Source organism: Polistes fuscatus, unplaced genomic scaffold, assembly GCF_010416935.1.
Source record: "Polistes fuscatus isolate 324 unplaced genomic scaffold, CU_Pfus_HIC Scaffold6, whole genome shotgun sequence".
NCBI classification, from domain to species: domain Eukaryota; kingdom Metazoa; phylum Arthropoda; class Insecta; order Hymenoptera; family Vespidae; genus Polistes; species Polistes fuscatus.
In genome coordinates, this window is record NW_025113140.1 from 2,596,554 (window position 1) to 2,623,634 (window position 27,081).

The 27,081-nt window shown below is 30.6% G+C and overlaps 2 protein-coding genes and 1 pseudogene across 2 annotated transcripts; all 3 read right to left on the reverse strand.

Annotated features, from left to right (window-relative positions):
• Positions 1-500: 500 nt before the first annotated feature.
• LOC122523210 lies at positions 501-2,392 on the reverse strand (annotated as a pseudogene).
• A 133-nt stretch (positions 2,393-2,525) lies between these two features.
• On the reverse strand, positions 2,526-5,074 carry LOC122523680 (cytochrome P450 9e2-like). Its single transcript, XM_043645596.1, is given in 2 exon segments — positions 2,526-4,598; positions 4,600-5,074. Coding segments are annotated over 2 exon segments (1,623 nt in total). The 5' UTR covers positions 4,675-5,074; the 3' UTR covers positions 2,526-3,050.
• A 149-nt stretch (positions 5,075-5,223) lies between these two features.
• LOC122523678 (cytochrome P450 9e2-like) lies at positions 5,224-7,578 on the reverse strand. The gene has a single exon (XM_043645595.1). The coding sequence runs from the start codon at positions 7,502-7,504 to the stop codon at positions 5,861-5,863; it is 1,644 nt and encodes a 547-aa protein (XP_043501530.1). The 5' UTR covers positions 7,505-7,578; the 3' UTR covers positions 5,224-5,860.
• Positions 7,579-27,081: the final 19,503 nt, after the last annotated feature.

Sequence of the window (27,081 nt, forward strand, 5' to 3'; positions counted from 1 at the left end):
CCCACATCATCCCACACATGACAAATAACGATAACAATTCCTTAGCTCCTTAAGCAATTCTTTAACTCCGCCTGCATGATCGCTGGACGGATCAAGGTCAGCGATCATGTTGCCGTCCTAAGCCCGGGAAAAGGAGGAAGGTTGTTGGATCAGGTTAGCTCCCTACCCAACGTAAAAAAAATTTGCGGCTCATAGAAACGACACTCTGTCTATTAGCAGAATGGACAACAAGAATCAGCAGAATTGCACGGGATAAATCACCGATTGGCCGCAGAAGTGCGGGGCGCCCACGAAAACGATGGTGCGACAATTAACAGTGCAATAGGCAGAAAAACGTCGTTACGAAACAGGCAACTTGCCTAAATTAAAGAATGAAGAAGAAGAAGAAGAATTCCTTAGCGTTATTTATAAGGAAATCGTCTATCGATTTTCTAGAATAATTACAATATTCTGTTAGAGTTAATAAACAAAGTAAAATGTTCAAAACTGTAATAAATGAGTTTATGGTGATATCAAATTTTTCTTTATTATATCTGAACATATTAGGCTTTTGCCAGCATGATTACTAACATTATTAGAAGAAACATCATTTGTATTATTAGATTTATTATTAGAAGTATTATTAGATATATAATTTTTAACCGAAGGATTAACATTATCCCTTTCCTCCAAAGTCATCAAAACCATTTTCAGCGGTCATGGTTATTACTTTTTTAGATAATCTCATTGGATTCAATGTCTTCGAGCAAGGTTTTAGATTGCACCTTGCTAACAAATGGAAAATCAAAACTTTCATTTCCAATAAAGCGAATCTGATACCGATACACATTCTAGGGCCCAATCCGAAGGGCATGTAATAACCAGAGTTGATAATTTCTTTGCCCTTTTCCAAAAATCTTTCAGGATCGAATTTGTATGGGTTTTCGTAATATTTGGGATCGTGATGGATTCCGAAAATTGGTATCCAGATATTCCAATCTTTTGTTAGTAAGAAGGGTTTGCCACCTGGTAAAGCAGGTGGTAGTTCGTAGTTTTCGACACACATTCTATCAAGAAAAACTGCAATGGGATATTTTCGTAAGGACTCGTTTATCACGGCATCTAAATATTGCATGCTGTTGATGGCATCGTAAGTTGGATTCCCATTAGTTTTTTCAATAACACCATCGATTTCTTTCTGTAATCTCTTTTGTATATCAGGATTGACACCAATTTCGTGACAAGTGAAACACATTGCTGCCGAGACGCTGTCAATCCACCGAAGAAGAAACTGAATGCTTGTGAAACTATATCGATCAATGATAATTCTTCCCCAATTTCAGCTTTCTTGTCCCTAGCTTCCATCATTAATTGTATCATATCTGCTCGTACGATATTCTGTTTTTCTCTAGTCGATAACGTCCTTGATAACGTTTATGAAAAATTTTCAATGTCATCTGGTATGAGCTTGATTTTAAAAGTAGTTGAGATTAATGGTAAGGAATGGATTAAAAAGAATAAAAACGATTTGAAACCATCGAAGTTAGTTGCTTTTCTACCATTAACGTAAAAATCATTGTTACGATCTTTCATCGAATTTATACTTATTCCAAATGCACATGTTGCTATAACGTCATTTGATATCTCGTAAAGACATCCTTCATTTCTAAGGTTTTTTCTTCTGTGGCATTTTAGATAAATAATCGTTAAAATCTACGCCACACTCGTTCATAAGTTTAAACATACCCTTTAACTTACTCAAAGTAAACGCGGGACTTAATATTCCTGGTTTCTTTCCAATTATCGTCTCTCAGTGCAAATAAATTTTTTCTAAATAAAAGATCCTGTCCTCCATCGACGAAACCTCGATGATTCGGGAAATGATCGAAATGCTTAACCGTGATCGTTTTTATCAATTCCGAGTCACGAATTATTAATACTGGATTAATTGTTTCGAAAAAACCAATATACTTTGCTTCCTTAGGATGTACATTGTACGCATCGACAGATATTTCGGCTATGTTTTTTGTCGTAATAATACTGGACCCAAATTACCCAATAATGGCCATGGTTTTAAGTATGGTAAACCGATTCTTTTGAAATAATTGTAGTTATATATCACGTAATAATATGCTCAGTATCACTATCAGCAAGGTCAAAATCATTGTCCACGTTTCCATCTTGAGTTAGAATAATTGATAAATATCTAGATGGGAGTGGGGAAAGACAAAGATGCAGAGATGTTTCTTCAACGAGAAGGTAAAGCAAACTGATGTCTACTCTCATAAACTCGTATTTTAATCTAACTTGCGTGATTAATTTATCCTCGTGACGTAATCGTTTTATTCGAATAAAACATCAACCGATACTGTTTTCATTATGATTCATTACATTGTGATTATAGTCATAATCTTTTACAGTTATTATTATTGGTAAGAACGAATCTATTGTTAGATTAAAAAAAATATTAACTTTGGTTTCTGTTTTGTTTTGGTTTTTTTTTAAAATGTTGTTTTGTTACATAAGTATAAATAGAAACAATTATGTGAGCATCAATTAATCGTTTAATTGCACTTTTCTGCGTTAATTTCATATACATAGTTTCAGATAATTTATGATTAAGAAATTATATTATTCGTTATAAAATGTAAACCGTATGTTAAATATAAATGATTGCTTAAAAATAATTTAATTAAAGAAAATTGATACGAGATAAAAATTTCTCGATGGAAAAGAATCAGACACCCCGTATCGAAAAAAACACAATATTTATAATAATATATATTTTGTACATTTAGTAGAAAAAGTAACTGATACACTTATCTTGTTATCTAAAACGATATAAAATTCGATTAGAATACGATCTACTCATAGTTGCGTGTAATTAGAAACACTATTGCGTGTTATAGAATAGTATACGATGGTTAAATAGATAATTGAAATTTGGTACATATAACATTTCATCCAGGTGTATATATATATATATATATAAAATGTATTATATAATGTAAGGTAAAATACATTTATAATCATTAAATGTATATTTATTATTTTAATCTTTGATCGTATGATCATTTGGCAACGCCATTGGTAAATGCTTTAATTGTGGCATTAGAATTATTATAATTATTATTATCAATTTTGCTATTGGGTAAAAGGTTTTTAACGGCTGGATGTGCATCGTTCCTTTCCTCCAAATAAATCCAAAAACCATTTGCAGAGTTCATGTGTATTCCTGTTTTAGTAAGTTTTATCGGATTAACTGTTTTTGAGCAAGGCTTTAGATTACATTTTGCCAATAAATGAAAAATTAATACTTTTGTTTCCAATATAGCGAATCTATTAGCAATGCACATTCTAGGTCCCGATCCGAATGGAAAATAGGTTCCAGAATTGGCAATGTCTTTGCCATTTTCCATGAATCTTTCAGGATTAAATTTGTAAGGATCCTCGAAATATTGAGGATCGTGATGAATCGCATAAACTGGGAACATTACGTTCATGCCCTTCTTTATAGTGAATGGTTTATAATTTGGTAAAGTTGGCGGTAATTCGTAATCTTGAACGCATACTCTGTCGTGCATAATAGCGATAGGATATCTTCTGAGGGATTCATTTATCACAGCATTGAGATAATTCATGTTATTAATATCATCGTATGTTGGATTTCCATTAGTTTTTTCAATAATTTCATCAATATCCTTCTGTAATCTCTTTTGTATATCCGAATTGACGCAAATCTCGTGACAAGTGAAACACATTGAATTAGCAATAGCATCAAATCCGCTAAAGAAGAAAGTGAATGCCTGTGCAACTATGTGTATTAGGGGTAATTCTTGTCCCATTTCAGCCTTCTTATCCCTAGCTTCGATCATCAATTGTATCATATCCGATCTAACAATATTATTTCTATCTCTCGTGTCAATTACATCTTTGACAATATTCTTAAAGTAATTAGCAACCTTATCCGATACGAACTTGACATTGATGAGACGTGATAATTTTGGATGACTACGTAACAGAAAGAATTGAAATGTTCTCAAAAGACCAAAATTAGTAGCTTCTTTTCCCAAAAGATAGAATTCGTTTTCCGGATCTTTCATCGAATTGATGGTTATGCCAAATGCACAAGTTGCTATTACGTCGTTGGTGTATCTGGTTAATACGTCTTTCATTTCAAGAGTTCTCTTATCGTCTGGCATTTTCGATAAGAATTCGGTAAAATCAGCAGCGCACTCGTTCATCAGTTTGAACATGCCCTTTAATTTGCTCAATGTAAATGTCGGTGTCAACATCATTCTCGTTTCCTTCCATCGGTCGCCGCGTAACGAAAATAAATTCCTTTCAAAAAGTTCATCGTATCCTTCTTCCACGACACTACGGTGTTCCGGGAAATAATCAAAATGCTTAACCGAGATTAATTTGATTAATTCGGGGTCACGTATCAATAAGATCGGATTACTCGTATCGTAAAAACCAATGTATTTTGCATTAGGATAACGTTTGTACATATCGATGACAAATTCGGCCGTTGGTTTCAACATTACAAATATTGGTGCAAAGCTGCCCAATATTGGCCATGATTCTATATGCGGTATGCCTCTTTTCTTGAAGTAACTAATCATTCCACAAATATAAATACGTGCTAATTATCACTAGCACAAATGCTATTATCCAAGTCCACGACAACTCCATTTCACGAGTCAAAACTAAATGGAAATAGAGGATCTATGTAATGTAATGTAAGTGGGTGTGTGTGTGTGTGTCGCGTGCGTGTGCATGCGCGCGCGTCTAAATGCGTACGAGAGAAAAAACAAGCCAAAAGAGATAAAGAGAGATAAAGAGAGAGAGGGAGAGAGAGAGAGAGAGATAGAACCAAACAAGTTTCACTGCTGAGAAATTATAGCAGACTGACGTTTCTTCTGCGTACTCTTTTAAATATAGACATCCATGTTGCTGACGTGATCGTATATTTTTAGATTCCAACATTCAAAAGTTAATCTAAACGTTTACACTTTCTCCCATTTCTTTTTTTACTTTTATATTATCCAATATAAAATTGACGAGAGTATGTATATGTTATTTCAAATATTTATTTTTCTTTTCTTTATTTTTTAAATGATAGAATTAAATATAGTTTAAGGAAATATATGATTGATTATTATTTATTAGTATTTTTTTTTTGTAGAAAAGAATTAATGTTTATATATATTCATTTCTTTCTTATTAAAAGCGTAGAATAAATTTCTGCAATTATCTTTTTTTTTTTTTTTTAACATAATTTGATATAGTAATTGTAAACAAGGGCATATTTATTTCTTTTATTATACATATTAGACGTTTATAATATTTGTTTATATTAATTAATAAAAATGGGAATTTAGTTTGGCTTTGTTTTATAAAAATTGAAATACATATTATTACTGTTAATTTTCTTATCGTATCGCAATAGATAACAAATGAGAATGTTTTGACGAAAAAAAAAAACTTTTCCGTCGTTACAAGTGTGTGTGTGTTTTTCTTATCAAATGAATCATGTGTTTACGTAAATAACGATCATTACTTTTTACAATTGAATAGGATTAATGGTTTTAATCACGATAATAACAATAATAACGATAATATTATTTTCATTTCGCTGATTGTAAATAATAAAATAATGTATATTTACTTATATTGTTATTATTTTAAAAAACGATTATCACACAATTTGATTAGCATATTAGTTAGCATATTAATTACAGTCATAATATCATATTTGCCTGTAATTCTCTAAACAATGCTACGCGTAATCGAGATTCGATTTATCTAATATTTCGAACGCGTATCTACAAAAGATGAATTAATATTAATACCGTTACTCATTAATTTCGTGAAAATGTTAAGCTTTAATCGGACAACAACCATTACTGACGCCATTAGCAGTCGAATCAATTTTACAATTAGTATTCGAATGATTGTCATTAACAGTATTACTAGATGATTGAAAATTTTTCAAAGCAGGATGAATATCACTTCTTTCCTCAAAATCCATCCAAAAGCCAGTTTCGGCGCTAAGGTTTATCGTTCTTTTCGATAATCGCATTGGAATTAATGTTTTCGAGTTAGGTTTTAAATTACACCTAGCCAACAGATGGAATATCAATACTTTCATTTCCAATAAAGCGAATCTATTGCCAATGCACATTCTTGGTCCCAATCCAAATGGCAAATAAACACCAGAATTATTAATCTCTTTGGTACGTTCAATGAATCTTTCCGGATCGTATTTGTACGGATTGTCGAAATATTTCTCGTCGTAATGGAATGCAGACACTGGGAACCATAAGTTCGAGCCCTTTTTCAATAAGATCGGCTTGCCGTCTGGCAATGACGGTGGTAATTCGTAATCATCTACGGATACTCTGTCAAGAAAAATTGCAATTGGATATCTCCTAAGGGATTCGTTGATCACTGCATCGAGATATTGCATGTTGTTAATAGAATCATATGTCGGATTTCCATTAGTTTTTTCAATGACATCATCGATTTCTTCTTGCAATCTCTTTTGTATATCAGGATTGACGCCAATTTCGTGACAAGTGAAACACATTGCCGTTGATACCGTATCGAAGCCACCCAGAAAGAAGATAAAAGCTTGCGCTACTATTTCTATCAATGGCAATTCTTGTCCCATTTCGGCTTTTTTATTTCTAGCTTCCATCATCAATTGTATCATATCCGATCTAACGATGTTATATTTGTCTCTCGTGTCGATCACGTCTTTGACAACCTTTTCGAAAAACTTAGCTGTGCTTTCGGGTATCAATCTGAGATTGAGTAAACTCGTGATCCTTGGGAAACTTCTCAATAGGAAAAATTTCAATGATTTGATACCATCGAAATTAGTCGCCTTTCTACCGAGAACGTAGAAATCATTGTTTCTATCTCTCATCGAATTGATAGTTATGCCAAACGCACAAGTGGCTAATACATCGTTGGTAAATCTCGTGAATACGTCTTTCATTTCGATCGTCCTCTTTTCTTTAGGCATTTTTGCCAAAAATTCCGTAAAATCCGCTCCGCAATCGCTCATAAGCTTGAACATGCCCTTTAATTTGCTCAATGTAAACGCAGGCGTCAATATGGTCCTAGCTTCCTTCCATCTGTCGCCCCGCAATGAAAATAAATTCTTTCCGAATATCGGATCCTGCACTTCGTCTACGAAACCACGATGATCCGGAAAATGTTCGAAACTTTTGATAGCAATTTTTTTAATTAATTCCGGATCCCGTATGAAATATACCGGCGTACCCAAATCGAAGAAACCAATGTATTTTGCTTGGGGATATCGTTTGTAAGCATCGACGATTAAATCTACCATCGTTTTTTGACGAAATATCGTTGGACCCATGCTGCCCAGTACAGGCCATGGTTCGATGTATGGTAAATTTAACTTCTTGAAATAATTCAAATCCTTAAAGGCGTAATAGTAAATGCTTAATATCACTATCACGAATGCCAAGATCATAGTCCAATCCTCCATGGTTAATTTTAGAATATTAGATTGATGGAACAGATGTTTCACCGTCGGGAGTTAATAGCAGACTGATGTTTCTTCTCTTCTTACACGTTAATATATCAGTTTATGTTGATTACGTAATCGACGTCGTCTATGGAGAATTGAAAATCAACTACTATAAAACACATTTTAATGTTTTTCAATTATTCCTTTTATTTCGTTTTATTTGATTTATACGTATAGGTCGTGTAGTATCATCGATTTAAATAAATAATACCAGTTTTTTTTTATATAACATTTTTATTATCATCCGTGATTACTTTTTTCTTTCTTTTTTTTTTAATTGTCAATATTTACTTAACATTATTTAATGATTGAAGTTATTGGTATTAGAGGAAAATTCGTATTTTATGTTTTTTTTTCTTGTTTTTTTTTTTTTTTTATGTTTACTCAACATCGCATTGTCATATTTCAAATGTTGCGAAATTTCATGTGACTTTTATTCGATTTGTATAATTAAATAATAAAAATATAAATTATACTAGAAATTTATAATTTCTCTTTAGATTTAATCATGAGGCTTACGTATTCGGTTTTAACGATTTCTTATCTTTGCTTATAATTAGTTGAACGGTAAAAATTGAATCTAAAAACAAAAAAAAAACTTATCTAGTTTGATAATAGAGATAACATTGAAATAATCTGTTTGTCATTGTGTGTTTCTATCTGACACAGTGCAGAGATCATTTACGCTTGGTTTCGATAAAAATTATACGAGTTTTTTTTTTTAACTGATTGCGAATCTATTTGCGAAGTCGTTGAAACAAAAATATAATGTAATTTATATCGAAAATGATGCCACATTTTTTTGTAACTTTTTATGATAATAAAATCGATAATAATTATTAATGTTTGATACGAGTGTATTATTTTTTTTAAAATGACATGCAATTCGATTACTATATGCTTGCGTGTAATAGAAATTTTGTTAGGATATACGATGCTTGTAACAGAGTAAATCACGATAGGCAAATGCATAATCGAAATTCAATATAAAATTTTATTACGTTCTGTACGGGATTTGGGAAAAGAATTCCTTTTCATTATTTAAATATGAAAGTGCATTGAAATTTTTTCACGAGATAATTAATTTCCCTTGGAAGATTTTTCCTTATTAAAAATCTGAATGAACAAAAATTTATTTATTATATATAAATATTATTTATTACATTAACATGAAAACTGATCTGTAAGAAATAAATAAAATTGTTTGCGTTTGTTCGTTAGATTTTTTTTTCTTCTTTCTTTTTGTTTTTTGTTTCGTAAAAACTCGTAAATCGCAATGGAGAAACTCGTTTATCGATAGAAATACGATACCTGTTGCTTCCGTTCACATAGCTTTCGAAAAATATTTCGCTAGAGGATTCTATACCAAGTTATTAAAAATACATATTAATCGAGGCCCTTTTTTTTTATTTTATTTTATTTCTTTTAACGATTAAACCTGTCGTATTGAAAACAAAAACATACGAACAAAGGATACGAACATCGCGATGTTTAATTGCACGACGATGTTTATCGTGGATTAATAAATAATAAAATCATGTATATTTGTTTGATTTATTCTATATACTTATATTCATGTAATAACAAGATAAGAAATTATCAATTATCTTTATCCTCACAATAAAATAAAAATACAAAATTTCTTACGGGACTTATCTTACGATAGCACGATCATTGGCAATTATTTGTATTATGTTTGCAATATTTTTTCCTCTTCTTTTTAAAATAAAAAAATACAACATCGAACAATCATCAAATACATAAAAAAGATTAAAAATCTGCAAAATCTATAATAAAAAGAAAAGAAAAAAAAAGGGATAAGTAATCTTTTAAATTAAAGTATACACACATACACACGCGGCTGTATTTATTGAGGTTTGGGTTAAAAAAAATTCATAATCGATCGATTATTTAGTCTGGATATTAATTGAAACGATAAAGGTATAAAAAAATAGTATAATTATAATAAAAAAAATAGAATATATAATAATAATCAATAAATATATAAAGATGATATAAAATATATAAAAAAATAATTATATAATATAATAAAAATAAACATTAATTATAATAAATCAAATATAAATATAAATAAAATAATTATATAAAATAAATAATATATAATATATAATAAAATAAAATCTATATATAATAAATAATAATATAAATATAAAATAAATATAATTTATAATAATAATAATAATAATAATAATAATAATAATATCTATAAACTAATAATAGTATATATATATATATATATATATCAATTTTCTACGAATTAAAACCATTAACAAGTTAAACCAAACGGAGAAAAAAGAAAAAGGAAAATAATCAGCGAAATAGGAATATAGTTAGAAGTTGAAGACATCTTATAGAGTACTAGTATGGTACCGCGGGTTATTTGGCTTTCTCTCTAAAACGCAGTGGTGTACAGTACTATACTTACATCGTCTCGAATCCAGGATATTGCAAACGATGGGATCAACGTACGGAAACAAAGCCGGGCACTTAGTGGCAAATTAGCGATGGCCGGGAGCGTCACTGTCGCTCTTCATTACACACTATCTACCCTCCTTTCTATTACCCTCCTCCCATTGAGTTCCTCCTTGTTCTTCTCCTCTACCTTTACCTACCTATTCTACCTCCCACCTCCTCTTATTCCTTCCCTTGCTCCCGTTCTTCCATCCTCCTTCTTCCAATTGTTTTTACCTCAGCATCCCAGTATCCTGCGAACAATGCGCGCATCCACCTATTCTCCCTTTCCAAAACTTCACCCCTTTTCCTCCCCGTCCCAACCATCCCGTTCACCCTACTCTCTCTCTTAATTCTTCTTCCACACTTATAAAGATGGTTTACCTGTTCCTAGTCGTAAGATACTAAAATGAAAAGTATTTTAGCGAATTTATTTTTTAACAATCGGTCGGGGGGTTGAGGGGGTTTAAAATTTGTTTCATTTCATCTTTTCAATCTTTTCAAAATTTTATTCCTCTCTCATTTTATTTATCTTATTTTATTAATTCTTCTTTGACACTTATAAGGGTGGTGACTTATTCTGGTCGAACGATACTAATCGTAAAATAAAAAGTATTTTTGAGAATGTATTATTTTTTTTAACAATCGGTCCAGAGGTGGGGGCTTAAAATTTGTTTCATCTCTTTCATCTTGTTTATGTTTTTAATCAATTGAACGTAATTCTCTCTTTTCTTTTTTCATTTACGTAAGATTGAATTATTACGTTTCATAAAGAAGAAGACAAATACAAAAAAAAAAAACAGAACAAAATGCATTTCATAATGTTTCACATTATCGTTCTCGGATATCGCGATGTTGTAACTTCATGGTTACATAATAATCAAGATAACGAATAATTTCTTTAAAGATTTGTTTTAAACGTATATTACATTATAAAAGGTACGTAAAAATGATGCACGAAAAAAACAAAAGTATCGATTATTCTAATAATTTTTTTTTTATCAAAATTTGCTCCCACCCTTGGCTCCTCTCCCCCTCGACTCACCCATTGAATCTAAATTTTTATTCTTCCTTTCTCTTCTTTTTTTATTTCCCCATAGAATTTTATTTTACACGTGTCAACGAACGAACGAACGAATATAATCGAATGATTTAAAATACAAAATCAGAGCTGGTAGAAGAATGTAATTTTGACTGAGACATCTAGAAAAAGAAAAAAATGAAGAAAGAGAGAGAGAGAGAGAGAGAGAGAGAGAGAGAAAACGATTCCTAGAGTTCTATGGATGGTAGTATACACCGGTGCTTTTCAACGTCCTGCTGACGTGATACTACCGACGCCATTTTGGATTTCAAAGTCCGTACATGTGTGAACGATTTCTTCGTAAGGAGTTTCTCAGGCAGAAGGAAAGACGAACGATATATAAGATATAATAGAAAAGAGAGAGAGAGCGAGAAAAAAAAACTAGCGTAGAAAGTTCATTGTCGATACTTATTGAGAATTTGCCAATACCTTGGAATTCAATTTGACTGGCGAACCGTGAACGCCATTTAATATTACACGAGTTTGGCCCGACCTTTCGACGATAAACATATATATATATATATACATATATATATATACATAGATATGTATTTGTTTCTACAGGTTTGGTCAAAAGTTTTTATGCAATTTTAAAAATCAATAATATTTTTAATCGAAATATCTTAGGATCGTAGTAAGTTACATTTAACAATTTGAAATCAAACATTAGCTTGAAATATCTTGAAAAAAAAAAATAATTTATTAAATGTAAATATACACACACATACATACACGTATATACGTATTTGTTTCTTTTTTAAAGGTTTGGTTAAAAGTGCTTATGCAATTTTAAAAATCAATATTTTTAATCGAAATATATCTTAGTTGTTTAACAATTTTAAATCAAACATTAGCTTGAAATATCTTGAAAAAAAAAAATAATTTATTAAATGTAAATATACACACATATACATACACGTATCTACGTATTTGTTTTTTTTTTAAAGGTTGGTTAAAGTTCTTATGCAATTTTAAAAATCAATATTTTTAATCGAAATATATCTTAGTTGTTTAACAATTTAAATCAAACATTAGCTTGAAATATCTTGAAAAAAAAAAAATTTATTAAATGTAAATATACACACATATACATACACGTATATACGTATTGTTTCTTTTTTTAAAGGTTGGTTAAAGTGCTTATGCAATTTTAAAAATCAATATTTTTAATCGAAATAATCTTAGTTGTTTAACAATTTTAAATCAACATTAGTTGAAATATCTTGAAAAAAAAAAATAATTTATTAAATGTAAATATACGCACATATACATACACGTATATACGTATTTGTTTCTTTTTTAAAGGTTTGGTTAAAAGTGCTTATGCAATTTTAAAAATCAATATTTTAATCGAAATATATCTTAGTTGTTTAACAATTTTAAATCAAACATTAGCTTGAAATATCTGAAAAAAAGAAATAATTTAAATGTAAATATACACACATATACGTATACACGTATTTGTTTCTTTTTTAAAGGTTTGGTTAAAAGTTCATATGCAATTGAAACAAATCAATTATTATTTGTCTCGATTTTGTATGAGTTATGTATGATAAACAAATTGTGATTTCAACGAAAATCCGATAAAGAGAACTTTTGTATCGTCCTGTACATACATCGCATATCCATATTTTACAAAGTTAATGATCCAATATAATAATCTATTGTCTAACAATAAATTGAAAAATAAATCCTACGTTTAGTAATCATTATGCAACATGATTCGGTATACATTTTAAGTAAATAAATAAATCGAGGGGGGAGGGGGGAGGGGTGGTAAAAATTAGAAGATTCGGAATGAAGAAAAAAAAATGTTTAGCGTCGTAAGAATGTATTACAATGGAACGATGAAACAAACAACTCAGAAACAACAACAACAATATTAAAATAAACGGATTTTACGTTATTTCTTGGAAATGGAAAGAAAATGGCTGGCGAATAATATACAAAGGAAGAAAGAAGAAACAAACAAACTTGAAAAGAAAAAAGATAAAGATAAAAAATAAAACGGAATAATAATAATAATAACAATAATAATAAAAAGAAGAAGAAGAAGATGATGATGAAGAAGATGAAACAAACGCAACAAGGGAAACGAAAAAGAATGCGCGATGCGTTTAAGCTGTTATTATGCCGCATTTCCCGGAGAGATATTTCTTTTTGACTCGACTAATGTCTGCCGCCGTAGCTGCCGCCCTTATAGAAACGTTTTTCTGGGGTAGGTAGGGTGGGCTGGGGTGGGATGGGGAAAAGAGAAGGGAAGGGGCTGGAAAAAAAAAGAAACGGGAAATGTCATCTCTCTTGTTTTATTCCGTACACAATTTCGCTGTCTCTCACTCTATCTCGTATTCGTTATGATACTGCACCCCTTCCAACCCCCCTTACCACCCTTCCCCACTCCTCTTTTATCTTTCTTTTACTCTCTCTCTGTCTTTCTCATACAATTATCGACAAATCAAACAGCTTAGTAGAATATATCTGAAACGTTGTTTTATTGTAGTATTGAAATCAACAAAGGTGGGGGGGTTCCCCATTTAAAAACGTTTGGTCTCTTGAGTATAAATCTGAGGATGGGGGTGGGGGAAGGCTGAAAGGTATCTTTTCTCATCCCTTATCACTCGAGTTTTCTTCTTTTCTTTTCTTTTTCTTTTTCTTTCTTCATTTCTCTTTATTTATTGTTCATCTTTATCATTGTAATAGTGCAGTTAGAATCATCTCATCGTTATCGTCGTCGTGTCTTACGATTTAGTTACGATTGGATATTCAAAGACATTCGGAGAAACGTTTCAATAACTTTCTCGATTCTCAAGAGATTGTCTCGATAAACGGGGTGAAAGAATTTCATCCCTTCTTTCTTTCGTTTTTTTACTTGCTTGTTTTTTTTTCTATTTTTTCTACTTATCGATATTATCATCCTTTTTATAAAATTACATAACTCGTGATATCTTTTATATTAGACGTATAATGCTTTTTTTTATAGCATTTAATATACAACAAGGGTGTCTGAGAAATTAAAAAAAAAAACAAAAATTCTCAGAATATCTGCACAACTGTACAATAGAATATACAGATTGATATTCGTGTTCGCAATATTCTTGTTAATAATAAAGAATAATAATATTATTTTTGTCTCCTATTAAATGATTATTATAATTATTTCGTCAAAATTGTATCAAGAAAATTTAATGAGAACGAGAAAACAAAAAGCAAAAAAAAAAAACAAGTGAAAAATAGAGAAAAAGAAAAAGTTTTGAAGATAAGAGAATTAGAAAATTTTGGAAGTTGTTGAAAATGTTAGAGGAACGGCATGGGTAGAGGAAAGAAAAGCTTTCAAGTTTTCTCAATTGAAGGCAATGAATTTGGGAGTAATCCCTTAAAGGGAAAGACGACAACGACGGACGCGTCGGAAGCTCAGGTAATAATATTCGTCTAACGTATATATCTATATATATATACATAGAAGTGAAAACCAAAGAAGAAAGAAACAAAGAAGGGTGAGAAGAAGGATAGAAGAGTAGAGTAAAAAGCAATGGGGGTAATAGGGTGAGAGGTGAGGGTTTGGGGGCTGGGGGAGGGGAGGGGAGGGGGTAAAAGCACGGGGGCCCACCTTCTGGGCGCCTAGCATCATCTGCATAACAAAACGCACAATTAATAAAGTTCCGTGGTGGTGTAAAGGGGCGAGTCGACAAAAGACCATTTCATCCTTCTAGATTTCTCTTTGCGAGAGCCCGCAGACCCTTCAGGTCCCTTCTTTGCGTCTCTTGCTCTTTTTCTATCTATTTCTATCCTTCCCTCCACCCCCACCCAACCCAACCCCGCCTACCCGTTTCTCTTTCCCTTTCCCTTTCTCGTTCCTTCTGTCCCTTTTCGAAAAGATCACGAGAGGTAACGTAAGGGAAAATGTGTTTCAGGGATTTTGCAGTTAAATAAATCAGGCTCTGCAAGAAGATCGTTTATGTACGAAAACTTACGATAGTATTCTCTTTCTCTCTCTCTCTCTTTCTATATATACATGGATATAGTTAATACGTGAGAAACGTTAGAAGAAAATCATGGTTTATATATTAAAGACTTACCGACTGTTTAAACGGTTCTCTCCTTTAAGATTTCATGAAAATTGTGTTATTATTCTCTGTACGAAGAATGATTAAACAATTTCATGATTGATTATTTTCTAAAAGATTACATAAGAAATGTTTATAATTATTTCTTAATACTATCTCTAACGTATTTATTTGAAATCACGTAGATCAACTCGATCCTACTTGTCCTTATATCAAACGTTTACATTAAATATAATATATGATATAATATAAATACGTATATAAGTGAATTTTTCAGTCACCCTTTTCTACCAATAAATTTATATGATTTAAGAGAATATAATATACATAGATATATACGTATAAAAAAAACAAAATAGAAGAAAAAAAACATACAAGCACACAACAACGCGTCACATTCTTATTCTTCCTGCTCGTAGATAGTATTATAGTTTTCTCGTTCGTGGTGCGCAATCCGAAAGTTTTAGACCGCGTAAAATGCGAGACGCATTATTTATCAAACGGAGTAGCAGGTAGGTTGAGTCGGCTGCAGGTATAACGCGGCGAAAAACATGCCCTCCCCCCTCCCCCCTTACTCCCCTTCTTCTTCTTCTTCTTCTTCTTCTCTTCATCATCCTTCTTCTCTGCAACACCCTATCTACTCTCTCTCATCCCTTTTTCTCACCCTTGGTCTTCCTTTTCCTACCTTCTTCGTTCATCTCTTCTTTACTTACACCCAGTCAAGTTTATCTCTCTCTCTCTCTCTTTCTATCTCTCAGCACCTTTTCCAACCTTGTCCTGTCTCGTCCTCTCCAGGGTAAACAGTTTTCAGAGCTCAGCAGGTAGAGAACTAGCTGCTTAATATTACAGACGAGCCGAAGTTAACTTCATGCATACTTATATCGCAGAACGTGACGTTGCGCAAAGCTACGCAGACGTTCGCACCTGAATATCAGGGATACGTAGTAGATATATGTATAATAATAATATATCCCGATGGGTCGTTACTCATAAATGATCATACTCTTTTGAATGAATTTTTTTTGTCTACGATAGCGAGTACTTACTCTAAACGTTTATTTCATTTTCATTTTTATTTTTATTTTTGTTGTTTTTCCAACGAAAGACGAAATAGTATTTCAATCGATACACCTATATGAAAATATATCTTATCCGAATAGTTTCTAGATCAATCATAATCAAAATAGAATTGGTTCTATTGCAAAACTTTCAAAGTACGATATACGGCAAGTCTAATCATTGATTTAACTTTCTTTTTTTATTTTTATTAATAATTAATATTTTAAATGATCGCAAAAATAAGGAATAAGATTTGTATTAGTTTACTATACTAGATTACTATATATATATATATATATATCTATATATATATATATATATATATACTATTATTATATACTATATATATTACTATATTAGATTACTATTCGCGAATAAAATGAAAGTTTCCAAATAAATAAATAGAAAATTTATGTAAAAATATGAACATCATATATAAATTTCGTGTTTTATTTTTAACGAAATATTATATTTAACAATATATTAACAACTTAAGATTTCTATCATAGGAATAGAGGTGACAGTTCGATGAACGTTCAACGGGCGTGCCTTTTTTCGTCGAGATTTTTTGTTCGTAACGTGGACAAAAAAAACATCGTCATCGGTCTTCCGTTTCGTGTGATCGTTGTCAAGTTAAACCCGCGTAATAAAAATAGGTAGCACAAGCAGCCAACCCTATCTCGGTTATGGGATTCTGTCGACAATATGGCAAGATGTTTGATGAGTCTCGATCGATCACGAGGCCATGTTGTCGGTCTTCCCCCTTCCACCACCCCACCTTCATTGATAAAAGAGAGACCACCAATGTTTAGTGTAGTGTAGTGGTATGGTGTACGTGAGTTTCGCACGTGCGAGTTCACGTGCGCTTGCACATTTTCACGTGAACTGTTAGGGAGTTGCTATCTCGCGCACCCTTACAAGTGGAGAGGATGTTTTTTTTTCTCTCCGATTAAATAACTGAAAGAGAGAGAGAGAGAGAGAGAGAGAGGGTGCAATAAATAGTTCGATAAATCGATCGGATGGAATTAACCCTACCCGATGCATCAACGTGCTTTTCAAACCACGTTTATTTCAAGTATATTATATTATATATATATTTTATTATATTAAAAATAATATTTATAAAAATTTTATTTATGTGTATTATTATTTAAATAAATTAATTTTAAATTTATTTCTTAATAATTAATTAATAGTTTATATATAAATTATATTGTATATTCCATGTATTATATTTTTGTTAATGATGTTAATCAAATATATTATTTTATATATACATTTTATTATATTAAAAATAATATTTATAAAAATTTTATTTATGTATATTATTATTTAAATAATAATTTTAAATTTATTTCTTAATAATTAATTAATAGTTTATATATAATTATATGTATATTCCATGTATTATACTTTTGTTAATGATGTTAATCAAATTTATTATATTATATATATATATATATATTTTTATTATATTAGAAATAATATTTATAAAAATTTATTATGTGTATTATTATTTAATTAAATTAATTTTAAATTTATTTCTTAATAATTAATTAATAGTTTATATATAAATTATATTGTATATTCCATGTATTATATTTTTGTTAATGATGTTAATCAAATATATTATTATATATATATTTTATTATATTAAAAATAATATTTATAAAAATTTTATTTATGTGTATTATTATTTAAATAAATTACTTTTAAATTTATTTCTTAATAATTTTGTTAATTAATAGTTTATATATATATAAATTATAATATATATTCCATGTATTATATTTTTGTTAATGATGTTAATATAAAAATGCGATATCAAGTAATTCAAATAAAATCATTGAAAATATCTAATATTAATCGATTATAATTCGAATTAAATATAGAGAAGTATTTCTGTTGGTTGGTATTCATATCGTAAGAAAAATACCGTATTTGACTGCATCCGTACGTACGAGTAACGGATTTTCGTCGCAATCCGGAATAAAAGAATAAATTATTAAAATGCATTCCTACTGTTTGTCTCTCTATCTCTCTCTCTCTCTCTCTCTTTCTGTATGTCCCCCTTTTTTCCTCGTTCTTCCTCGAAGAAGAAAACAAAATCAAGAAATAAGGTAAGCAATTTCCTCCCACGAAATTGAGCAATTTTTCTGTATTTTGTTTACACGGTTGTGCCCTACCTGCATTATTTCGTTGGCTTTTTATATATGTATTATATACGTATGTAAGTGTGTGTTCGTGTTGCATTGGATACCATTTGCATTGTTAACGGTGTGGGCAAGCTTTCTTGAGTGCTCATAAGAAGAAGAAAAAGAAGAAGAAGCCGAATAAAAACGTTAAAATTTTTTTTGTATTTTTCTTCTTCTTCTTCTTCTTCTTCTTTATCTTCCATCTTATTTTTCTCTTTTTATTTCTTTTCCCTCGAAAGAAATATTCCTCTGATTAATACACTATTATTTGTTCTTATTTTTCTTTCTTTTTAATTATTTTTATTTTTATTATTGTTTTTCTCCTCTTCCCACGATTTCCATTTCTCATTTTCTTGTCTTTCACTATCGATCGTTATTATTATATAGAAATAAGGAAGCCTTGCACAAATTTCTTTCTTCGTACTGTTTATCTTTATTTTCTACATTTCTATCCCGTTTTCTTGAATTCGAATGAAATAATAAACGATAGAAATGTTTGAATTCGAAAAATAAGTTCATAGAAAATGTTTAAATAAATTACAGATATTTGTTCTTTGATTGTCGTTACGTTTCTCGTATGCAAAAATAAATATGAGAAAATTAATAAGAAAATAATTAGAATTGAAAATAATAGAAAAGTGTTATTTGACATTGCTTGATAGAAAAAAATAACGTTAACATGGTAGATAAAATATAAAGACAAATTACAAAGATAATCTCTCGATACTATTGTTGTTGTTAAAACCCTATTATTATTATTATTATTAATATTAAAGGAAAATGATGAACGTTGTTAACTATATCTATATCGAGTTTAATGAAGAACAGGTTCACACCAAACGCGAGAGTGCACTTTTATCAAAGGAAAATTCATCGGCTTGTTACTTGACTATCTTCTCGCGTCATCTAGAATATCGCTTTAACACGGTACAAGGCCCTTCTAGAGATTTTCGACGATGGTAATTAAAGTGTACCCTTACAGAATCATAAATGACGTGTGATTGATGTTGCTCTTGTTGGGATAGTCACTATGCTTCAATATCGCTTGTTTATCTTTCAAACTCTCTCTCTCTCTCTCTCTTATACATATGTACTTACATATATACTTATCTACACACACATACATACATATATAACAGTAGTGGAATAGTGGGGAGACAATACCAGTTTGAAAGCCAATCGCAAACATGATCATGGGCTTATAGTTTTAGTAATTTAATCACCTTGAAATAATATCCGTCAACAATATTTTTTTTCTAACCCCATATAATTGAATTTTAATTATATATTAATTAATTATATATATATATATCTCGACGATTTCGTATTGATTCTATTTTTTTCTTTATTTCCATGAGAAAGATAAAGTGAAAATATAAAAAATTATTCGATAATTCTTTTCAAAGACAAATAAAAATATTCGAATGATTAATTAAATTATATAATTTTAATTATATATTAATTAATTATACATATATCTCGACGATTTCGTATTGATTCTATTTTTTTTTTCTTTATTTCCATAAGAAAGATAAAGTGAAAATATAAAAAATTATTCGATAATTCTTTTCAAAGACAAATAAAAATATTCGAATGATTAATTAAATTATATAATTTTAATTATATATTAATTAATTATATATCTCGACGATTTTTCGTATTGATTCTACTTTTTTTTTTTCTTATTTCTATAAAAAAGATAAAGTGAAAGTATAAAAAATTATTCGATAATTCTTTTCAAAGACAAATAAAAATATTCGAATGATTAATTAAATTATATATATATTATATAATTTTAATTATATAATTTTAATTATATATATATCTCGACGATTTTTCGTATCGATTCTATTTTTTTTTTGCTTTATTTCCATAAGAAAGATAAAGTGGAAAGATAAAAAAATTGTTGGATAAATTTTTTAAGAGACAAATAAAAATATTCGAACGAAGAATTAACTTCGTAGAAAATATGATTGGAATCATGAAAATAATGTTGTCAAATATTTTGAAAATAATGTTCAATGATTTGTCAGCATGACGAACGAAAGTATTGCTATATCGTTATAAATTCATTCGTAAGATACTGCATTCTGTCACGGGATAAAAAATATCTCCCTTTTTTTTCAAGACACGTGCGATTCGTCGTCGTCGTCGTCGTTGTTGTCTTCTTTTTGATATCAGATAGAAAGAGAAAGAAAGAAAAAGTAAAGAAAGTAAAAGAAAGAGAAGAAAGACTGTGTTGCTATCTTGCCCGATATCACTGAAAAATGATCGCATTGTCAAAAGTGCTTGTGTGAGCGAACAAGAACAACAACAACACCTGCTACCTTGGCCCATAATTTTCTTTTATACTAGCGCCAATCCTACTTCTACTTCTCTACGTGGCAAGTCGAGATGAAAATTTCATGCCAACACAGTGTTATTTTCTTTTTCTTCTTTTTTTCTTTTTTTTTTTTTTGAAACAAACATAAGTATATACATCGGATTTATTTTCTCTCTTCTTCGTTTTTATTTTCTCTTGGTTGTCCTATTTTTTAAATCTAATTTCAATTCGCGAGTAAATTTTTATTAAATAATAATGCAGAAAAAGTTACCACCACCACGTGTAAAAATAAATCAAATTATATAAGAACGAATGTTAATAATAATAATATTTTGATCGAACATTGATGATTTTATTCTATATCTATTTTTATTTCTTTAATTGCTAACGTATTATATGTAAATTATATTTGTTTTAAATTTACATAAAAGAAAAATAAGAAGAAGAAGGAGAAGAAATAACAAAGAGGAAAGATTTTTTATTTGATATCCATATCGATAAAAAAAACAAAAAAAAGAAAAACAAATAATTACTATTTACGAATGAAATTTCAAATATACTTACAATTAATTGGATAGAGTGTAAACGAAGTAACGTATAAGTACTTATTTACTTAGTTACTTACACTAATCGCGATTAGAATTCCCTAGGAAATAGTAGGCGTGAATTTCACTGGCACTATGTCGATCTTAATCTTCCTTCTATTTGTAAAGTACACGAAACACCTTATCGTATACACAAACACCCATACATATGTTTTATACGTGTTTCTATATATATAAACATATATATGGGTGATACGAAAGTATACCGAACTTTCATTTTTCAAATTAAAAATATTCTTTGCCAAAAAAACAAAATATTTTTAGATTAATTTTTATTAAATATACTGCAACGTGACAAATTTAAGAAGAAGAGATAAGAAATTTTTAAAAATGAACAAAAAACAAAAGCAAAATATTATTTATATTTTTTTTACTTTATTTAGAATCATTTTGATTGCCTGTTCGTTATCAATTTTTTTCTTATATTCTCGGTAAGGAAAAAAACTATAGATAGGAGATAAAAAGAAGTGATGATAAAAAAGATCGATGAGATATTGATTGGATTACTTGCAAAAAGTTATCTCATAAGATAAGGATAAGATCGTTCTTTTTGTCAGAGATATTATATTTATAAATATCATTACAAATAAAAAAACAAGATAATCATTAATTTTGTACATTGGGAAACTTTGGGAAACGTTAGGCGATAGATTTAAACCTTTGAGTGTCATGAACGCATATATGCGTTTGATAAAAATCCCCAGCACGTGACTGTTAACGCATATACGTGTTTTTTAATATAAATGTTAAATAATGTAATGTTATTATTATTGTTTTGAATTTTGTCAAATCGAAAATTATATACAATAAACAAATAACTCTTGAATTATTTTAATTATAATTTATTATTAGAACTGTGATTTAGTAAAAAAAAAACACACTACTACTTATTAAACACTTCAAGTAAGAGTATTAAAGGGTTAAAGGAAGAGTTAAAATGGACAAAAAGAATGTTTATAATATAATATTTCGTCGCGATAATTTTTCGTATGCGGAACTGAGAATTTTCTATTAGATTTATTTTCTCGGCAACGTTTCTCTTGACTTTTTTTGTTTTAATTTTTCCTGAATGAGGAGGAGGTTAAAATAAGTGTAACGAGATGAAGAGCTTATTAAGAGAGAGAGAGAGAGGGATAGAACATAAACGTCATTGAATAATTGCATTTCTGATATACGCACAGGACGAGTAGGTTCGTGGTAATACGCGCCCGTTTTCATGGTAATGGGTAAAAACGAAAAAGTAAGTTAGTCAATTTGACGAATAGAAAGATAGGAAAAGTGTGGTGGTGATGGTGGTGGTGGTTGTTGCGTTGGTACACGATCAAAGCAAGCTTCGAAACCCATACTGTAATTCTCAAACAAACGCGACGAGCAATTTTAAGCGAGCAACGAATGTTATTTTACGCTTTGCAAACACTCGGCATCGCGAACATTCGTCGTCGTCTGATGCACTGACCTGAACATGTGTGTGTGTGTGTGTGTGTGGGTATCTATGTATGAATGTGAAGAAGAGAGAGAGAGAGAGAGAGAGAGTGAGTTTGGGAGGCAACAGGTTGCATGAGTCGAGCACCGTTAGAAACTTGCTAAAGGTTTCTGTTCCGTGACAAGATCTCGTGGTATGTTCTACGTTTTGCTATGGGAAACCATCTTTTTATAAGTACAACCTTTCTTCTTTCCTTTTATTTTTTTTATTTTTTGTGATCTTTACTTTCGTACGAACATTTATCGAACTTTTTATTTGTAATCTATTCTATTATTTTCTTTTTCATTTTTGTTTCTCTATATTGTTTTATATTATCAAATATTTATGTAAAATAAATATAGTAGATTATATACAAATTTTGTTATACGTATGTGTGTGTGTATAGGTTTAGGAAAGTATTAATAAGATAAATTCAATTTCTTTGATCGAATTTAAAAATTTGATATATGATATTTGTAGAATTCGTGAAAAAATTGGGCCGTTGGACTGACTGGACCGGGACTCGAACCCCGGATCTTCCGCTTTCCGGGTGATATGACTGCTCTTTAACCAATTGAGCTATCCAGGGCCCACCGTCCAATCTCCTCACGAATGCCTATTTAAGTGTTTGGCTTGGAGGTGCTTGCATCCCACATATTTTGATAGAACGAAAAAATGTTCGAATATATTTTCGAACGTGTACGTTTTCTTTTCTTCTTTTTTTTTTTATTGTTTACGATTTCTCAGTAATTTGAGAATACATTAACCTAAGTTATCTCAGTATAATTTTGTTTACAAGATGGTATAATTAATTCTACGCCTAGTCCCCCTATTAGTCGGCTTTTACGACAAGCAGAGGATACTGTGGATATATTCTACTATCATACACTTCCCCTATCCACAGGGGGAGGGAAAAAAGAGAATCTATGGGATATTTTTCAATATAATTAAATTTAAAAAAAAAACACAAAATATAAATAAATATTATCTATACACGTGTGTGTGTGTGTGTGTGATTTTTATACAAAATTCGTCTAGATCCCGTTAACTTAATTTCATCGCAAATTAATGTTCTAGCGTAACGAAAATGAATCACCCAAAAAAAGTATCCGAGATTTCAATCGGTTTTAACAAAAAATAAAATAACCACGACGGAGAACGATTAAATACGTCTCCATGGAGTTTGATTAAAAATTGCATCGGGTGGGGTGGTGGTGATGGTAGTGGTGGTTGCTGGCGGGGTGGGGGGGAGGGCTTGGAATGGTGGAGGTAACGTTGGAGGAAATGAAAATTAGTTTCGTAGGACTGCGGCGTGAGAAAGTAAAATTGTCAGCGTGGAAAACTAAACTGAGAGCAGAGTAAGTAAGTAAGTAAGAGGTGGTAGGGGGGTAGAAGGGGGAGGGGGAGGGAGGGCTTGGGTTTACGAAAGAGAAAGAGGAGGAAGAGGTGGAGGAGGAGGAGGAGGAAAAGGAATAGAAGGTGAAGGAGGAGGCATAGGTAATCAGAGCCAGAAACTTTGCTCAATTTAACTTTGTTAATAAGCTATTTCATCGGCGCACTTCTTCGCCGGATAAAATTCTCCAAATGTATTCGGCTACCAAACAAACTAATAAAACGTATTCCATTATTATGCAGAATGGTCGAACGATAAGAAACAGTAGCTAGGACGAGGAGCTAATTCCTTTTTGACGAAAATTTTTGCTCGAGTTACGATAACATTTTATTTAATATCTTGCGTACTTATTTTAATTATTATTATTATTATTATTTGATCGTGTGCAATTATATAGTTTATTATCTTTTAAAGGCGTAGTAAGTAAGTCGATCGGAAAAAAAAAGACAAAAATAAAATAACACTTCAACTTTGATTTAGATAAGATCAAAGAAAAATAATTTTTATTGCTAGGATTCTTTTATCTTTCTTTCACTTTATTATTCATTTTATATATATATATGTATTGTAAGTATTACTTTTTTAAATCTTCCTTCACGATATTACTTATATTAATATCTCCTTATGTTTTTTTTTTATATTATTCGAATAAATACTAATAAACATTTTATTTCTCACAGAGAAGAAATAAATGAATTCCATGCTTACAAAAGTAAAACGCGAATTTTTTATTAATAATAATATAGTATAATAAATTATAGAAAAGTGTAATTGAACGGTCCACGCAATCAAATCAATATATACAGAATTAATATGAATAAAATAAGAATATTAATATTAATATTAATAATAAACAACGAGATGAAGATAATGAGAACATAATCGATTCATTCATTCAGTGTACATAATATAATATACGTACATATGATACTTGTTAGATTGAAATAATCTCTCTCTCTCTCTCACTCTCACTCTCTTTGTCTTTATCTATTCTCAAGTGGATAACGTCTAGCTAACTCGTCAAGCATAACGCACAAAGTGAACTACAAGCTTTATGCGTAAGTACTTCCTCGTAATACCGGCAATCGATGACTAATGCATTCCCGTTACTCCTTGTGTATGTGTGTATGTGTGTGTGTATTAAAGCACCTACCCCTAAATCCTGATACTATCGATGAACATCACTGAGAATATACACAGGGTGTACGTCTACTCGCGATATCTCGTGTCGAATAAGAAAGCACATGCTCATTGATTAATCGAATATCGATACGTACGATGTCTATCTATAATATACATATCACATATGTATAGTTAGAGACCAGTCGATAAACTAGTCACGAAGAGAATTTACTATGATCGCTAACGTAAATTCATTTCGTTGGTTAATCGGATTTTAAGTAAAGTAAAAAAATGTGTCCTATGTCAAATAATTCGATTGTAAATAACGAATAAAGAATTCAACAATATTGTCTAATCTTTGTCATTTGAAAAATAATAATATACAGTGATTAGAATATACTGTAGGATTCGTGAAAAAATTGGGCCGTGAGTTCAGTGTAAGTCCAGCTACGGTATAATCAAGTGTTAGTGTTATATTAATAAATTGTTACTTCTGATCGCACTCCTCACTATTTTTCATAATTTAAACATCCTACAATACGATCTCTTTTATTTGTCATTTTATTTATAAAATTTTGGGCTCTCGAATTTATTTAATTATCTAAATTTTTGAGAATATATTTTTGAACTTTAATGAATATTATATTTTATAAAAGAAAAGGCGAATATTTCCATCTGTTTTATATTCTATTGAATATTAATAATAATAATAATATTAATAATAATAAATTATCAATCTCTACTAATATAACAAGATACACACATTTTTTAAACATCGCAAATTCAGCGTCGAAGCTTAACACACACAAAAAAAAGAGAAAAAAAAAAACAGAAAATTATTCACAACTTCGTCCGAATATTAAAACAACATTTTTTCATCTTACTAATATTTCACGACAATAAATGTCCGCGTAGGAGTTAATTTGCATAAATTGCGGCTAGAAAAGGAAAAGAAGAAAATAAGAAGAAGAAGAAGAAGAAGAAGAAGAATACAAAGAAAAAGTAAACGGAAGAAGAAAGTGAGAGAGAAAGATAAAGAAAGTAAAAGAAGAAGAAGAAGAAGAAGAAGAAAAAAGATAGAGTAGCATATTCCTTACTCGGCTAACTACCCTAAGGCCGAGCTTGTTCGCCAATAACGTAGCCGCAAAAGCCACACGCAAGCTGCCGAGAGCCGAGGAAGCCCGAGATCTTTATGGCCGCAATAAAGCCAACCTCGGCGAGCTTCGAGTTACAAATGACTACTGCTACCTGAAAACTATTGCACAGCTCGTTTATATACGATAGCACCCAACTCGCGCGAGTTTTCTTTCAACCCCCCCTCCCCTCCCCTCACCCCACCTTCATAGGGAGAACATCACCCCCCTATTCCCCCCTACGTCCCTAACTTTACGTTTTCTACCATCCACCTCCTGTTTTTACTTTAACTCCTGCCTCCCCCCCTCCTTACCACTACCACCACCACCACCACCACTACTATCCCACCACTACCACCACTACTCGAAAATGTATTTTCCCCTTCGTTGCATTTCCCCTGCGTTCGCTTGAACGTCCCCATGGCTGGTTAGACACATGAAATAGGACCGCTCGTAAATCCTCGTAACACCTAACTCACCCCTTTTTTTTTCCTCTCTCTTGCAACCACCACCACCACCACCACTACATCACCACCATCTTCTTCTTCTTCTTCTTATTCTTATTATTCTTCTTCGCTAGTTTTCTTTTTCTTTCTCTCTATCATTTTACGTTTTATTATCTTTAT

Excerpts from the sequence above, each read along its gene's own strand:
- LOC122523678 (XM_043645595.1), bottom strand. The coding sequence starts at position 7,504 with ATGGAGGATTGGACTATGATCTTGGCATTCGTGATAGTGATATTAAGC.